Source organism: Vulpes vulpes, chromosome 11, assembly GCF_048418805.1.
Source record: "Vulpes vulpes isolate BD-2025 chromosome 11, VulVul3, whole genome shotgun sequence".
Taxonomy (NCBI): domain Eukaryota; kingdom Metazoa; phylum Chordata; class Mammalia; order Carnivora; family Canidae; genus Vulpes; species Vulpes vulpes.
The window spans coordinates 59055905-59073557 of NC_132790.1; the positions used below are offsets into that span (position 1 = coordinate 59055905).

Below are 17653 nucleotides of genomic sequence, written 5' to 3' on the forward strand. Positions count from 1 at the left end.
GGGTGGAGGCACCTACGGCTGGAGCTGGGGGAGAGGCTGAGGTTGTGGGGTGCCAGAGGGACAGTACTTCACTCAGGTGACCTATCGGGGCTAGGGACTGAAGACTCCCTTAAGTGAGGTGTGCAAAACCCATCTCTCTTGGCATGGTTCTGGACGCCTCCACCCCTATGTTGTTAAACCATCCTGCCAGTGTAAAACTTTAGCTTTTCTGAATAAAGAGACCTTCAGCTGAATGACAGAAGGGTGGCCTTGTGTTCATTTCCCAGCCTCAGGGAGGGCAAATGGAAGTGACGGTGGGCTTGTTCCCACACATGGGTCAGACTGGCTCCTGAGGCTGACAGGCCAGAGACACCGCCTCCCCACCTTGGGCTTTGTGTCTTCTCCCAGACACCCCCAAAAGAGGGTTCCCTTGAACAGGGGACCTTTACGGCAGGGAGGTATGTGAAGGTGGGTGTGTGGTTCTCTAGGCCTCTCTTCGGCTTGTCACAAGCCCCTAAGACACGCTTCATGCCTGTCAAGGAGCTAGGGACGAGAATTCTGAAGGAAGCAGTGGCAAGGCTGGAGTGCCAAGAGTCAGAAACACGCCTTTGCTTTAAGAAGCAATGCACATTCACGAGGACAGAATGGCAAGGTAAAGAAGCAGGAGCTGGCATTCCATATGGGGAGACGATCACATTTGACACCTGGCAGCCTTTTTAATGTCATCCCTGGGGGGTAGGGCACTTGATGTGATTCAATGCTGCTGTCTACACTGACCTCTGGCGCGGTTCCTGGACTGCCTCCACTCCCAGCTGCCCACCCTGAATCCTCTGCCCTCACCCGTGCCTCACCTCCAGGTATCTAGGGCCCAGGCTGGAAGAGGTGGGTGTCTGGGCAGCCCCAACCACCCCCACAAGAATGCCAGGTCCTCCCTTGTTGCTGCTTCTGAGGTTTGGCTTCTTCCAGTGCTTTCCCCGTCAATCATGCTGCTGCTCCCCAGCCCCTGCCTGATCATGACTTCCCATTTCAATGGCAATCTTGCTTCCACCCACGCCCGGCAGCGGCCCAATTCCTGAGGCGACCAGGGAGGGGGCTGCGTGGGCTGCGTTAGCTTCCCTCCTCCAGCAGCCTCTAATCTTCTCATCCCCAGGCAGATCCGCTAGGAAATCGCAGGGCTGTGTGCATGAGGGCAGCGGGCCTGGCCCTGGGCTGAGAGCCTGGTGCACTCGCATCCTCTTTAGAATACATAGTCTGGCGGCTCCCGGAGCTGGCCCAGGGCTGAGCAGGCTCCATCCTGAGGGGCGGTCAGTTGGAGGATTGCAGGGGGGTGCAGCCCAAGAACTGGGTTCTACTGGCACCATGCACCGATGCCCTATCCCCTCTCGGGGCTCCACCAGTGGGGCTGGAGGGGGCCTGACCCCAACTTGGCCGGGGGCCACCCTTGCATGGTTAAGGCACACTGGAGGAGAAGCAGCCAGGTTTGCAGAAGGGCTCTGTCTGGAACCTGCAGCCCACAGTACTTGAGCCACCCACAAACCCTCTCTGAGCTGATGTGAGTCTACACTGCCCACAGCAGCGAGAGTCAGATTATGCAGGTGTGATGTCTGAGCACATGTGGACCACCTGTGTGCTCAGGCAGGTAGCTCCCTGTCCACGTGGACACTGACTCCTTCCTGAACCACCCATTTGCCGCAACATTGCCTCTTCCCATAGTTCCTTCTCTGGCATTTGGCTTTTTGATCTCTCTCAACTCCAGAATTCCTCACATTATTAAGATACAAGGCAAAAGGCACCTGTTCTAGGACACAGGTGGCCAGGGAAGCAAGGGTAGCTCATGACAGGGTAGTGGGGACTCCCACCATAGTGAGCCAGGGTGACATACAAGCCCCTGTGGGCCCTGCCTTACCTGGACCACCTGCTGCACCTATGCGGTGCTCCCGTTGTTCCTTCCCACTCTAGCATCATGAAACCCTCCTCTAGGAAGCCTTCCTTGATTTCCCTTGTTGAAGGGGACCACCACCCACGGGCTCCTCCTTAATGCCTCTGATCATTCAAACCAGCTTGAGAGTTATCTCAGGCCTGTTTGAACTCTCCATCTCCCCATTCTCCCACTGGTGAGCAATGTGAGGGCCATGTTCACCTCTGTATGCCCAGCAGCATCTGCCACAGTATATTGCATGCAACAGGGGCTCAGTAAATGCCTGTTAAGCTGAATTGAAAAACCATGTGATAGATCACTGACAGTAAATGACTAATAAAATAGCTGGCAGATGAGTAAATAAGTTAATGAATATAAAATGAGTATATAAAGAATAAACAGGTACCTAGGTAGGTGATTGAATGAATGAGCAAATGAGGAGGGATGCAAGTGGATGGATGGATCCATAGCTAAGTAGAGAGCTGGTTGGATAAATGGGTAGATGGAGAGGACTGGCGAATGAGTGAATAGATTGTGGGTTGACAGATGGATGTGCGGGTGTATTAGTGAGAGGAGGGATAGATAAGAGAGTAAAAATATGGGTGATAGATGAATGGATAGATCATGGGTGGATGAGTGAATGGATGGGTGGACAGATAGTTGGGCAAATGGATGGATGAATAGGTGTGTGTATGTGTTTATGAAGAGAAGTTGATGGATGGATGGGTGAGTGAGTGAATGAATAAGATGGACAGATAAACAGATGAGTGAAAGGATGGATGGGTATGAGAATGAATAAGTGGGGGTGATGGATGGCTGGGTGAGTGAGTGAATGAATAGATAGGAGGACTGGTAACTGAATAAACAGACTCATGAAGAGGTGGACAGATGGATGGTAAGTCAGTGGGTGGGTGACTGATAAGTAGATCAACGGCTGGATAGGGAGATGTATGGATGAGTAGAGAGATGGAAAAATAAGTGAATAGATGGAATGGTGAGCAGATGGATGAGTAAATGGGCACCTAGGTGGGTGGATGAATGAATAGATGAACAGATAGATGGAAAGATGGGTAATGAATAGGTGGGTGGGTGGGTAAATGGACAGATGATGAGAGAATGATCAATAGATGGATAGTTTGATAGATGGCTGAGTGAATGAGTGGATGGATGGAAGGAAGTTAAGTGAATGGACAGAGGGGATGACTGGATGGGTGAATGTGTGTGTGGTGTATGTGAGGCCACTGGCCAACTTACCACAAGGTTGCCAATGACCATAACAAGCAAGAAGACGAGCAGGCACAGTGACTGCCCAGACACCTCCATGCAGTCCCACATGGTCTCGATCCACTCCCCACAGAGGATGCGAAAGATGATGAGAAAGGCATGGAAGAAGTCCATCATGTGCCAGCGGGGAAGCAGGCCCGAGTCACTGATGCGGTGCCTCTGTTCTGAGTAGTTCTTGCCAAAGAGCTGCATGCCCACCACAGCGAAGATGAACACGATGATGGCCAGCACCAGCGTCAGGTTCCCCAGCGCCCCCACTGAGTTTCCGATGATCTTGATGAGCGTGTTCAGGGTGGGCCAGGATTTGGCCAACTTGAAGACCCGCAGCTGGGGAGGGAGGTGTCACTGTGAGGGGCTCTAGTTCCTGCTACCATGGACACCCTTAACACTGCTAGCTCCTGCCTAAACACCCAGGGGGCCCACAGACACCTGTTTCTCCCAGAGCACTCACTGCTGTTTCTCTCTACAGCCTGAGGCAGCTTTGCTGGCTCTCTTGAGGCCAGGATGGAGGAATGGCCCTGACCCAGGATGGTATTGACCAGTTGTTTGTCTTTCTCTGAACTAAAGCCTCCTGGAGTGAAAAATGCCATTTCCTGAGCATAGGTAGAAAGAGAGCCAGCTCCCCCAACAGCGGGCATTCATGAGGCCCACTGTTGGGAAATGAATAATTTCTTAATTAGGAAGTAGAACAGAACAGAGGTCTCTTGAGGGAGGGTGGCCACTGTTGAACAGTGGCTTGGGGAGTGGAGACACTAATGACTTGATGGAAGGGCTCTGACATTCCATGAATGTATCAGGAAATATTATATATGTGTGTATATGTTTGCACACTGGTGCATAGGCTGAGTGTCAGTGTGTGTAACAGCTAGTGTTCCTGAGTTTGACTGCAAGTCTAGATATTTCCCTAAACTGAGTGTACTTTGATGTCACATAAAATGGTCTGGAGAGGTCACTCCTAGGGCCTCTTGGGTCTCTCACGTGATGATGCCTATGAATGTATCATTCTGGGGCATGGCCTGTGACCAGCACTAAATTTTCAGTTTCATTTTTACATAGATGTTCTTTCTTGGCTAGTTATCCCTTCTGACCTTTCAGCTGAGTTATCCCTTCTGACCTTTCAGCTGAGGACAACAGCTCCAGCTTCATCTCCCCAACTCAGCCTTGCTCTTCAGCCCCACACCAGCTTCCTACCTGCCTCAGGCTCACTTCCCAGAACTCCTTAGTAGATTTCTCCAACACGGGATGTCCTTCCTCTTCCAGACTCATCTTCATCAGGTCAAACCATCTCTGATTTGCCCAACCGCCTCTAACTTTCTCTCCTCTCAGTTATCACAGACAAAGAGGGCAGGTGCCTAGCATCTCTTGAATACCTGCTGTGCCAGCCCATGCTTAGGATGGCTTACCTCATTCAGAGCCCCAGTAACCTCTTGAGATGAAGCCAACCCTTTGACAGATGAAGAAGCCAACCCTTAAAGGTGGAGTAACTTATTTAAGTCCATTAGTTCATGGCAGTGGAGTCAGGATGAGAACCCATAGCTTGGACTTTCTCTGCATCTACCATCCTGCCTTCCAAGCCCCCAGTGAACCCAGTAACATTGCCCAGACTTCCTCCAGGAAGACATTCCTGATCTACCTTCAGTCCTATGTGTGGAGTCAAAGAGTGGTCCACAGACCAGAAGCTTTGGCATCACCTGAGACCTACTAAATTAGCATCTGCAGTTTAACAAGATCCCTAGATGATTTGTATGTGCATTAGAGTTTCCAAAATGCTGACTTTGAAACCAGCATGCAGAACCCCAGGAGAGCTGTCAGCAGACCTGACTCTACCTGTTATTTGCCATGTGGCTTTTGGGAAATTTATTTCACTTGAGTCTTAGTCTCCTCATCTGTGAAATGGGTATGTAGAATACTAGCTCTTCTCCTGGGATCCTATGAGGACTAAATGGGGCATGGTGAACCATAAAGGGCTTTGCAAGTCATCAGGATGGCCATCCCAATAGTTTCCCCAGAGGAATGTCTCCCATCTTGCCCCCTCTGTACTCCCCGCATCACCAGCACTGAGGTACCCTGCAAATAGCTGTTGGACGAAGTCAAGATGGATCAGAGTAGGGGTGACTGAGCGGTGACCTCAGAGGGAGTTGCCTTAGTGCCCCAGACCCCCACCCTGCCCCCCTGTAGTGGACCCAGTTGGGTACCAGGCGGAAGGAGCGCAGCACTGAGAGGTTGCCCATGCGGGACAGGCCCAGCTCCATGAGGCTCAGGATGACAATGATGCTGTCAAAGATGTTCCAGCCCTGCTGGAAGTAGTAGTAGGGGTCCAGAGCGATGATCTTGAAAGTCATCTCTGCGGTGAAGATCCCTGTGAAGACCTGGTGAGGGACAGAGAGATCAGGGTTCCCAGTATTTGGGCTGGAAAGACCCTTGGGCCAGGAGGGGTGCCCTGCTTTCTGACTCTTGCTCCCACAGGGTCCCCCTCCTGGGCTGCAAGCTCTGACTGTACCCTGGCTCCCAGGGAGTGCTTGCTTGGCCATGGCCCAGGGCCTTGGGGATACCTGCAGCCTGATGCCCCAGCTTCCTCTTTGGCTCACTACCCACGATCTGCCAGCCTGCCAGAAACAGCCAGATCCCTCTCAGGCCCCACAGAGACTTATAGCTCAGGAAGCACCTGGGGGGCAGGGGAGGCTGAGGTGAGGGTGACACAACCCAGCCTGACACCTTCCAGCCCGTGTCACCACAGGAAGTACTCTCATTCCACATGTGCCAAATACACGTATTCCTGCAAACACTCGGCTTTCATGTCTCAGGGCCTTTGCCCATGCTGTTGCTGCTCCGCCTTGTCCACACACTGAACTCTTGTCTGTAATAACAGCTAGCCAACTCTTCTCGAGGGCATGACAATGTGCCAGTCCTGGGCTAGAATGCTCTGTATGTGTTGTTCCTTTTAATCCATCTAACAACCCGATGAGGAAAGTATCACCATTCCCATTTTACAGGTAAGGAAACTGAGATACCGACATGTTAAGTACTTTGCCTGTATGGAAGTACCATACATAGCTGGTATGCTGGAGAACCAGAAAATGAACTCAGTGTTGTCCTTTAAGATTTAGAGCAACCCCCTCTGCCTCCTGGAAATATTCTTGAGGTGGGAAGGGGCTCGGTTTTCCTCCATTTGTTGGCACAGAGTTGGGAGCCACCCAGCCTCGGCCAGCAGAGTCTCGTGGTCCAGAAGCCCTTCGTGTGGTGGGCCACAGAGCTGTGACCATTTCCAACTGCTCCATGGTGTGCCAATTGCCTCGACAGGGAACTTGGTTCCCACAGGAGGGGATGTCCTAGGAAGGCGTGGCTGGCAGGAAGCTGGGCCTGCATACAAGGCCATTTGGAGCTGAGGGGGTTATTGTGAGGATGGGGAGGAGTCACGGAGGTCTTCTATGGGTGAGGGCTGAGGTGAGAGGGCCAGAGCATTCCTGGAGACAGTACCAGGGCTGCGGCAGTGGCCAGGGAGGAGAGGTCAGAGACAGGAAGGCCGAGTAGCTTGCTGGGGTCAGCAAACAGGAGGTGATCACCCAGGCCTTGGCAACCCCTGTGAGAGCTCTGTACTGAAAGGAAAGAAGGAGAGATACCTGGACTGGCCCCTTCCCCCTCTGCTCAGGTAAGGCCCTGTGGTGGTGGGCTGGGGGGCAGGGATCGGTATTGGCCCAGGGAGTGGGGCACCAGGATGGCAGGTGGGCAGGTACCTGTGCATGGCCACACAAGGCACCGCCCACCAGCCAGCCCTCATGCCTTCAATGGTCCCTTTAGGGCTTGTGCCAGAGAACTGATCTTACACCAGCTGGGATCTTAGGGAAGGGAGGGCCCCTGAAATCTCTCAGTCTCAGCTCTGATGCCTGGGATCCCCTCATGGTGGGGAGGCATCCTTGGGTTCTTCTGCACCTTTCCTCAGCACCCAGGCCTGTCCCTGGGTTCTGTATCCATAACATTTTCCATCCCTCTGACTGCATCTCTGACTGCATCTCCTCCTGCTCTTCCAGCTTGTCTCCTCACTGTCGTTCCTCAGGGCCTTTGTATATGCTGCTGCCTTTCCTTGGGCCATCTGCCCTCCGCCACCCACAGGGCTCACTCCCTTCAGGTTGGGGCTTAAAAGCCACCTAATGGATGAGGCTTCCTGATGTTTAAAATCAGGACTTCCTCCCACCAAACTCCTCCTCCCTCTTCTCTGCTTTGTCTTTTTTTTCACTTACCACCATGTGACATACTGTGTATGTAGCTACAGATTTGGCTAGACTGTAAGCTCCATAGGAGGGACCTTTTCTGCCTACTGGTACAAGAATTGTGTGCAGCCAGGAGGCAATCCACCGATGTTTGCTGAATAAACATACAAATACTTGGGCCTTTGACCTTAGGCTCCTGCAGTGTCTGGTGTCCTGCCAGCCACATTCCCTGCACTGGGTCTCCCTGAGAACCCCTAAGGGTGGGGCCTGGGAGACTAGACCCTCTGGTCTCCCCCCATCACCTGTTTGAGCATGCCAGGGTGGGTGTGTTCTTAAGGCCTGTTCAGCAGACCCATGAGTGCTAACTCATTTCTGGGAAGGGAGCTCAGGAAAGAGCCTGTCTTTGCCCAAGTGCAAGTCTATTTTGACAGCAAGAGAGCAGATATTAGTTGCCACTGGAAGTCAGAAGAAAAAGACAGCAGAAGCTCTTGGGGAATGCAATGACTCTTGGGGACATGATAAGGAATCAACAGCATCACCTGGAAGCTCTTCAGAAATGCAGAATCTTGAAGATCCGTGACCTGTTAGAGCAGAACCTGCATTTTGATTAGGTTCCCAGGAGATCAGAAGTTTAAGTAGTACTATTTTTCAGCACTGGTTTTCCAACTTGGTGCTTGATCCCAGGACACCAATATCATGACCTGAGCAGAAGGCAGATGCTTAACAGACTAAGCCACCTAGGCGCACCCCCCTCCTCCGAGAGCTTTAACAATACTGATGCTTGGATCCTACTCTCAGAGATTCTAGTTAATTTGGACTAGAGTGCAGTCCAGGGATTGACTTGTTGTCGTTTAACTTCCTAGGTGATGCTAATATACTGCTAAGCTTTCGAAGCACTGCTTTACAAGTGCATACATTTTGGTGCCAGATTCCTCCTTCCAAAGGATCAGCCCAGGCTTTCTAAGGCCATGTGATCAAAGCTTGATGGCTTAAGACACGTAGAGAATGGCAGGAGACCCAGGTTCCAAAGCTAAGTCTGCCACTGTGTGATCTTGGGCCAGTTTCCTCATCTCCCTGAGCCTCGAGTATCCTCCTATGTAAAATGGGAATGATGACGACTCCATAGGAAGTTTCTAAGAGTTAGAGCTAATGGATGCAAAGCAGATGCTCCCTACTGGCGGGCCATTATTGTTATCATGGGCAGCATTTATTATGACTGATGAGAGTGGCCGAGAGTGCCAGGCGCAGGGCTGCTTCAAACAACTCTGCATGTTTTATAGGCTCACTGGGATCTGGCAGGCAGAGACTGTGAGGGTGGAGACCCACTTTCCCTGACTCCTGGCAGGATGGCCAGTGAGCAGTGCTGATGGCGGCTTCACAGGAAGTGGGGGGACCTTTGGGAAACTTAAATTCTCCTTGCATATTTAATATCTTTAACGTAAACTTGCTTTTAAAACTTCATTTCTGTGAACATCCTTCAATGTCAATTAAACATGTCTACGGCATCTCTTTCCCTCCCTCCCTCCCTTCCTGAACAGTTGTGGAATATTCCACTATACAGATGTGCCATAGTATGTCCCTCTGAGGCATTGTTTTGTCCCTATTAAAAACATTGCCATAATAAATAAATAAATAACCTTCCACATACTTGTTTTGAGACATCTTGCCCAGTTCTTTTCTTAGGATAAATTTCTGGAAATGGAATTGCATAGTCAATGAGCATTTTTGGAGATTCTGACACATATATTTTAATTGCACAATGGTTGGAGATTGAAGCTTTCATGATACCCTGTCTTTGGTGCAATTTGCCTTGAGACACAAAATGTGGTCATTCTGCAAATGTTCCGTGCGTATTTTCTCGAACTACTGGGTGCTGTGCTCTGCGCATTCATTAAGTCAAGCTTTTTACTTCTGTTATTCAAGTCCTCTAGACCCTTGGTGATGTTTTGCAAGCTTGAGCCATGAGTTATGGAGGATGGTCTCTCACTAAGATTGTGGTCTTGTTAAACTGATCTTATTATCTGCTTTACATAGTTGGAAGCTATGTAATTTGGTGCATACAGATAGAATTGTATGTTCCTGGTGAACTGTTCCTTTCATCTTTATGTTTTGGATCTCTTTATCCTTCAATAATACTATTTCTTTAAAGTTTGATAATAACACAACTCCATCAATTTTCTTGATAGTATTTGTCTGTTCTCTCTTTTTCCCATCTCTTTTAGGGATTTGGATCTCAATATATTTAGGTATCTTCTGTAAAAATATATAGCCGCATTCTATTTCTTTAGCAAACTGACAACCTGTCACTTAACTGGTGACTGCAGTCCCTACCACTATTTATTATGATTTCTGGTATATGTGGACCTATGTCTTCATTTTATTTTGTGTCTTCTATTTTTTTAATTTAAATTCAATTAGCCAACTTACAGTACATCATTAATTTCAGATGTAGTGTTCAATAATGTATCAGTTGCATATAACACCCAGTGCTTATTACATTACGTGCCCTCCTTAATGTCTATCACCCAATGTGTCTTCTATTTTTTGTTTCCTTTTTTTCTCTCCTTTGCTTTCTTCTATTAGATTGAATTGTAAAATTTCTTCATTTTCCTCTCTACTGGCTTGGCAATTAAGACTTTCCATTCCTATTCTCTTAGAGGTTACCCTACAAGTTTTAAAAATCAGGCTTAAGTTAATAGCACCTAAATTAATTAATATTTCAGAATGTACATGAACTTCAGACCATCCTACCTCCAATTCCTGCTCCATGCCTGGCAGGAGGGCCACTGAGCAGTGCTGATGGTGGCTTCCCAAGAAGTGGGGGGACATTATAGTTCCAATGTTTTAGTTACTACTTTTTATACCCTCCAGTCATCCTTATTGTTATTGGTTTTTTAAAATTTATTTATTAATGAGAGATACAGAGAGAGAGAGAGAGAGAGGCAGAGACACAGGCAGAGGGAGAAGCAGGCTCCATGCAGGGGCCTGACATGGGACTCGATCCCGGGGCTCCAGGATCAGGCCCTGGGCTGAAGGCAGGCGCTAAACCGCTGAGGCACCCGGGCTGCCCATTGTTATTGTTTTTACAGTTAATGTTTGCTTAGCTTTACCCACATGTTTACTATTCCTTTCAGGTTCTTCTCAAAACTGCTTCTGCTATCATTTTACTTTCTTCTAAAGTACAAATTTTTGTTATTGTTTCAGAGAGACAATTTGTGTGTGGTGGACTCTTGGTCTTTACTTACTATCCTTTGTAAATGGTAGGACAATTAGAATTCTAGGGTGTCCACTGTTTTCTCCAAGAACTTTGAAATGATTATTCCACTGTCTTCTGGATTTGGTTGGAGCTACTGTGGAGTTTCCCATCTATGCAACAGTTGTTCCTTAGTAGGCAACCTTTCTTGTTTTGGTTGCTGTATGTTATCTTTTGATGTTCACCATGTCCAGATATTTTATTTATCCTGTGCAGGACTTATTGTAATTCCATAATCTGAGGGTTCATTTCTTTGATCAATTCTTACCCATTCTTTTCTTAAACATTCTTTTGTCTGCATTCTCTTATTTTTTTATCCTTTGGAACTCCTATCAGCTTTATGCTTGACCTTCTCACTTTGACTCCATGTCTCTGAACCTTGATTTCAGATTTTCTATCTCTTCATCTCTTTACATTCTGGGCAACTTCCTTAGATCTATAATTATATTAATTTAATTTTCCCTAGCTATATGAATGTGCTATTTGATTTATACATTGAGATTTTAATCCCAGTGGCTATATTTTCCATTTCTAGAAATTCAATTTGGTTCTTTTCCAAAGCTGTTTTATTCTTTAAAGTTTAATTCCTTCTTTTTAAAAAAGATTTTATTTATTTATTTATTTGAGAGAGAGATAGAGATAGGAAGAGACAGCTCAAGAAGGGAGGAGAGGGAGAAGTGGGCTCCCCACTGAGCAGGGAGCCTGATGTAGTGACCCATCCCAGGACCCTGAGATCATGACCTGAGCCGAAGGCAGATGCTTAACCAACTGAGCCACCCAGTTGCCCTGTTTAATTCTTTCTTTTATGTCTTTAGTTATTATGAACATTCTTGTTTTATAATCTGTATTAGACAGTTTATCATAAGACATTCCTAAGAGGATAAGCCTCTGTATATGTGTATGTGTGTCTGTCGGTCTGCTGACTCTTCCTCATAGTGGACTATTTCCTTGTGTGCTTTGTAATTTGGAGAACAGACTTGGCCTGGGTTAAAAGTGTGTCTTCCCAGAGAAGTTTTGTGTTTGCTTCTTGCAGTGGCCCCAAGATATCACAGGGTCACATTATCTTTTATTTTAGGCACAGGTTCCAGAAATATTTAGCTATAAATTTGAACTCCAAATCTATATAAGGCCAAATTTACAGTCATAAGCTTCCAGAGGTTCCTTTTCTCCTCATCTTCAGCCCCAGCCAAGACTGACAAGCTTCCTTCTTTATCATTTCCCAGTTTTGGTGCCAGGAGTTTTTTCTGGTTCACCATTCTACTGAACTAGGGTTTTATATTCCCATGGTTACTCAGTTCCAACCCTTACCCACACTGTCTAAAGACCTGCCTTGTCTCTACACGTTCACTAAAATCCAAATCCCCAGATTACCCAAATCAGCAATATCACCTGCTCCCGACCCCTACCAGGGCAACTACAGAACCCTTTCACATGTTTACTGCTATGGTTTTTAAGTTCCTCTTTGTTTCTGGCACTAGGGGATTTTTGTTACTTTCTCATGAGCTTTGATATGCATTTCAGAATATCTGCTGTATTTTTAGTTGTTTCCTAGTGGAGGACTTTTCAGGTTTTTTGGTCCACAATGTTAGGAATAGAAGTTGCATTTGCTTTCTAGATGATGAGCTAAAAGTCAAATCTATTCATCTTCTCTTTTATAGAAATGGTCTTTAATGACATGCTTAGAAAGGTTTTTCCCATACCGAGATTATTTTCCCATGCTTATTTTTGTGCTTTTGTTTTTTTTACAAGTAACATTTAAACCACTGAGAATATATTAACTTCGACAATCAAAACCTTTCACAGTAGTAATAAAGCTATCCAAATGAAACAAAATAGAGCTATACTCCAACTACATGACCTATTACTAACAATAGAACCCCAAGTTTAACACAGCTTCAATCACAACTCAATGATCCAGGGAAGCCACCACTGTTCTTTATCACCTTGATATGCTGCACAGAGCAACTCAGTGGTCACATTCCAATAAAACCACATTCAACTGCAATCCTACATAACCACCATCTGAAGACCACCCAACACACCAGGTACAATAATGCTTGAGACACCTACAGACTATACGAGAGCTTTCCCTCTGTTTGTATATAGAAGGAAAGAAAGTAGAATTATAGCAAAATGGACTCATGTTTACAAAAAAAAAATTGAATAGACTTTGAGATAACTATCTAGAGTTCTAGTTAGGAGAAGTGATAAAGGAAGAAAATCATGAGGCTCCATAGTGTAGGAGACCTACCTACCTGCCTGCCTGGGGGGCTACCTGTGCCGCTGAGACTGAGATAGGACTGGCTCTGTAGTAAGAGAAAGCTTGGACTGAATGGCTCTCTCCTCCATCCTACCTCAGTGATGATCCTGGGAGCTCCTTTCAGAGGCTACTGGGCTCTTGGCCAACCTGACTTGGGATCCCCTGGAGAAAGGCTATCTGTGTTTAGCTGGGCAGAGCCAGTAGGGCCCTGTCTCTCAGAGTCAGGAAACAGTAGTTACATGCCCACCTCTGCCACCATTATGTTACCTCTTGAGCCTCAGTTCCCCACCTTTAGAATAAAGAGGTAGGACCTGATCTGATCTCAAGGAAAAAAAAAACCAATCAGAATCAGAACCCAGACATTCTGACTTCCAGGGGAAGTCTCTTTAATAACAGCGCCAGTGATAATAACCACAGACCGCAGCTATCATTTATTTTGAGTGCTTACTGTTTATCAAACTCTGAGCCAAGCACATTATACACATTATCTTATTCAATCCTCATTAGCTTCCTATGGGCTTGATATTGTCATACTAATTTTACATTTATTAAATTAAACAAATACTTATTGTGCCAATGACTGAGACTAAGTAATTTGCTTCAGGTCACATAGTTAGAGCTGAGTCAGAATTCAAATCTGGCTCTGCCTGATTGACTCACTGCATCCAACTATCCATCCATCCATCCATCCATCCATCCATCCATCCATCCACTCTGTCCTTCCCCCTTCTCTCTATCCATCCATCCTTCCCCTGAGAGAACTGCTGCTTATTGCATTCATTTTCCTCCTCCATTACTAATTGCCATATCTCACATCCGGTGCATTTCAAGTTCACCCTCAACTCACTTTTGTTTTCTAACCTCTGGGCATCTTTATCCCCAACTCCTCACTCCCAGCTACATCTCTCAGCTCCTTAAAACCTGATCCTGACACTTCCTGTTCCAAGAGGTCTTCCACGGTGACTCCCACCTTTAGAAGACCCTTTTGTGCTCTGAATGTCCCCTCACCATCCATGAAGGCTGTGCCAGCTGGCCAAGAGCTCTTCACACCAGGATGCCCATTTGAGAGTTGGCTGGTGGCAGCCCTTACCAGGTTTCCGACCTGCAGCATCTCCTCAAACTCAGCTGTCATGTTGTAGTGCTCCAGTGCCATGAAGAGCGTGTTAAGCACGATGCACATGGTGATGGTGAGGTCGGCGAACGGGTCCATGACCATGAACTTCACTCTCTGTTTGATGGACATCCACAGCGGGCAGCACTCCCAGATCAGGTAGCGCTGGGCGAAGCGGTTCCAGCATGGTGGACACTTGCGGTGAGACTCTTCCAACTCTGGGGTGGGGGTGGGGGGCAGCCAGTGAGCTGATTTGTTTTTGTGGACTGACTCACATATAATTTGGTATCCCAGAAAAGACATATGAATTAGCTGGGGAGAGGTCAGGGCTGCTACGTGACAGGGGGACAGTGAGAGGGACAGGAAAGCTTAAGGGAAGATGTGGCTTATGTCGCGGCCCCTGCCTCTGGAAATCTGCTAGGGGAGGGCCACAGGGACAGGAGGTCGGGATGGATGTTCCTTAAGACAACAGTCTCACACAGACATGGGGCCACCCAGCAGGAGACAGGCTGAAAAGGACAAGACAACATCTGACACAGGCAAGTTCAGCTCTAAGGACAACCAAAACAAGAAGAACAGACGTGGGCATCTGGGACATGCTGGACAGATGGTGGTGCCTGGAACAGGCCAGAAAAGATGTGAACACATATGGGACAGGAGGGAACAAGATGGGGGGGTGGTGTCAAGTTCAGACTGGGACGGTTGGGGGTCGCCTGGGGCGGGACTGGCCAGGACAGATGTAGGATGCCTGGAAGAGCCTGTGGTAGACAGGGAATGACTGGGAATAGGCTAGAATTGGCAGGTCTGGGCCAGGATGGTCCCAGGAAGGCATGGGGCTGCTTGGGAGTGGACAGGATGAGATAAGGGAGCACCCAGGACAGGCCGGGACAGCTGTGGGGATGTTTGGAAGAAACACAGATAGGGTTCCTGAGGGTAACACGGACTGGAAAGTCTGGGCCTGCTCTGGGGATGTCTGAGGCAAGCCCAGCAGCTGGTGGGGGGCAGAGGGGAGGAGAGTCTCAGGTCAGGCTATGTGGGAGGGGGGCCTCAGGCAGGAGTGGGGGCATGTGGATGATAGCAGGGGTGCTGACCTTCCAGTGCACTGGTGAGGACGCTGACTGCGCTGAGGGCCCGCTGTCGCTCTCCTGGCTCCTCGAAGCCATCCACACATGGAGCCTGTGGGGTCAGCATCTGGGGCCTGCCTGGCTCCTCTGACGGTGTGGTCTGGGTGCAACCAGGAGATATGCATGAGGGCACAGGGGTCCTGTTGAACCTGGGGCAGCTGTTGGGCCTGGGACAGAAGTCCCAGACTCAGGTTGGGAGGACCCACGGGGAGATAGGATGCGGGTCTTGACAGGGCCCAGATGCTGGGTTTCTCGGTTCCCAACTCCCTCCCTGTTAGTAACATCCCCCATCCCTCTTGCCAATCATTTTCTTCATCCTCCTTTCTTCAACATCTCTTGTCAGTGGTAATTCTTGAGTGTGGACAGGAAACTACATGTACCAAGTTCTATCAACCAGATGCTGTCAGTATACATTAGCACATGCAAAAACAATCTGGGAGTCTTAATTGACCACAAGCTCCCTAGAGTCGACAGCATAAAGAAACATAAGGGAAAAAATCTACCCGGCTCTAAGGTGACATTAATAGAAGCATAAAGCACAATGCTTAGACATGGCTAGTGGGAGCGTCTGTGGAGGCAGTTTGGCTCTATCTACCAAGAAAATGTTAAATTGGCTCTGCAATTCCTCATCTAGCAATCTAACTTCATAAATAATTATACACGTGCACCAAAAATACATATGCAATGATGCTCATTGCAGCGTTGTTCCTAATACCGTAAAGACAAGACCAATCAATAGAATACTAAAATCAATTATGGATACAATCTGACCCTGGTCCCTGATACAGTCAATAAAGAGTGAGAGGCAGTTCCTTGTGCGTTCCCATGGGAGCACCTCCTAGACAAACAGTTTGATGAAAAAAAACAAAAAGATCAAGAAGATACACACGGAATCATTAAAGTGAGTATATCTGGGGAGTGGGATTGTGGGGCGAGGTCTTCTTTCACTCATACACTCCTGTACCATGGGATTTTTTTGTCCATGTGCTGGCATCATTTTTATAAGCAAAAGAGCCAGATCTGCAGACAGAGATGTGGTGTGCCCGACGGAGGGAGATGGCAGTAGGAATTCTCGAAGCTTACTCAGAGCCCCGCCACCCAGTACGTGTTAGCAGGGTCCTATGTGACCACCGTGCAAGAGCCTGAGCTGGGGCTATGCAAGGCATAGGGCTCAGCATGCAAGCATAAGGCTCTAGAATCTCTGTTGATCAGAAGGAAGAGGGGCCTAGGCTACCCAGGGCAACAGAGTCAGGGCCAGGGGTGGTCATCAAAGTGATCTGAGCTCAAGCAAAAGTTAACCTTTGCAACTGGTGGGACTGCCCTAAAATGATGCCTAGGGAGGGAGTGAGCTCCTGGTCACAGAAGTATGCAAGCAGAGGCACCTGAGAGGGCTGATGGGGCTGCCAGTAACAGTAGTACCTGAAGTCCGAGGCAACCACAAACCTGGCCAGCTTAACTCACAAATGTGTCTTAACTTTGCCGGCTTCTCTTCTCTTCCTCAACTACCTGCGATAGTCTGAGTTAGCACTTTAGCAAATGTTTACTCATTCGTTTTCCACCCTTCCCTGTCCCACAAATGACACACTGGCCCTGGCCACTGGAATGTGAGTGGACATGATGTGAACCACAGCTTCTTCGGTGTTCTCATGCTCCAATCATCTATGAAAATAGTTTCCTCAGGTAGCTGCCTCCTGTCCAGCCTGAGCCTCAGCACAGAGACACATGGAACAGCCCTGAGCCTGACCCACGGCGTGGAGCCAAGCCAGGGTGCAGCCTGAAACAGAGCTGCCCAGCCAGGCCCCACCTAGAGCAGCCAAGCCATGGTTATCCTGCCGATAAGTCAGCACAAGAATAAAGGCTTACTGTTAGCCACTGATCTTGGGGGTAGTTTGTTACACAGCATTACGTAGCAACCACTGACTGATACATCACCGTAGCACAAGCTATTACCTCTTCTCCCTTCTCTACACAGTAGAAAGGGGCTCACCCCCCTTTTTAAAAAAAGATTTTATTTATTCATGGGAGACACAGAGAGAGGTAGAGACACGGGCAGAGGGAGAAGCAGGCTCCATACAGGGAGTCCAATGTAGGACTCGATCCCAGGACTCCAGGAACACGCCCTGAACCAAAGGCAGACGCTCAACCACTGAGCCACCCAGGTGCCCCCCGAAAGGGGTTCCCTTAAAAGGTAAATCAGGTCGTGATAATCCTCTCCTCCCCTCACCCCATGCTTTCCATCTTACTCAGACTAAATTCAAACTCTTCTATTGGCTACAAAGAAGTACAGTCCAAATCCTAACTCATCAACTGTACCCCTTCTTGCTGTTTCCATCACACCTGACCCTGTCTGGCCCCCTCATGCCTCGAACATGTCAAGCCTCCTCTTCTTCTGGGCTGTTGTACTTGCTGTTCCCTCTGTCTACAACACGCTTCTTCCACATCTTTGTGGCTGGCTTCCTAAAATCATCTGCTTGTCCATTTTAATGTCGTCTCCAGAGGCAGGATTTCCTGAGTAT

General features: G+C 48.1%; 1 protein-coding gene across 9 annotated transcripts in view; it reads right to left on the reverse strand.

Moving 5' to 3' along the window:
* Positions 1-17653, reverse strand: part of SCN5A (sodium voltage-gated channel alpha subunit 5) — a 97421-nt gene that overhangs the window by 32557 nt on the left and 47211 nt on the right. For all 9 annotated transcript variants that reach the window (XM_072726488.1, XM_072726492.1, XM_072726491.1 and 6 more), the window contains exons 13-16: positions 15105-15237; positions 13993-14231; positions 5377-5550; positions 3152-3508 (exon numbers count right to left, since the gene is read on the reverse strand). In XM_072726488.1, the coding sequence (XP_072582589.1) occupies positions 3152-3508; positions 5377-5550; positions 13993-14231; positions 15105-15237 (903 nt within the window). The remainder of the gene's footprint in view (positions 1-3151; positions 3509-5376; positions 5551-13992; positions 14232-15104; positions 15238-17653) is intronic.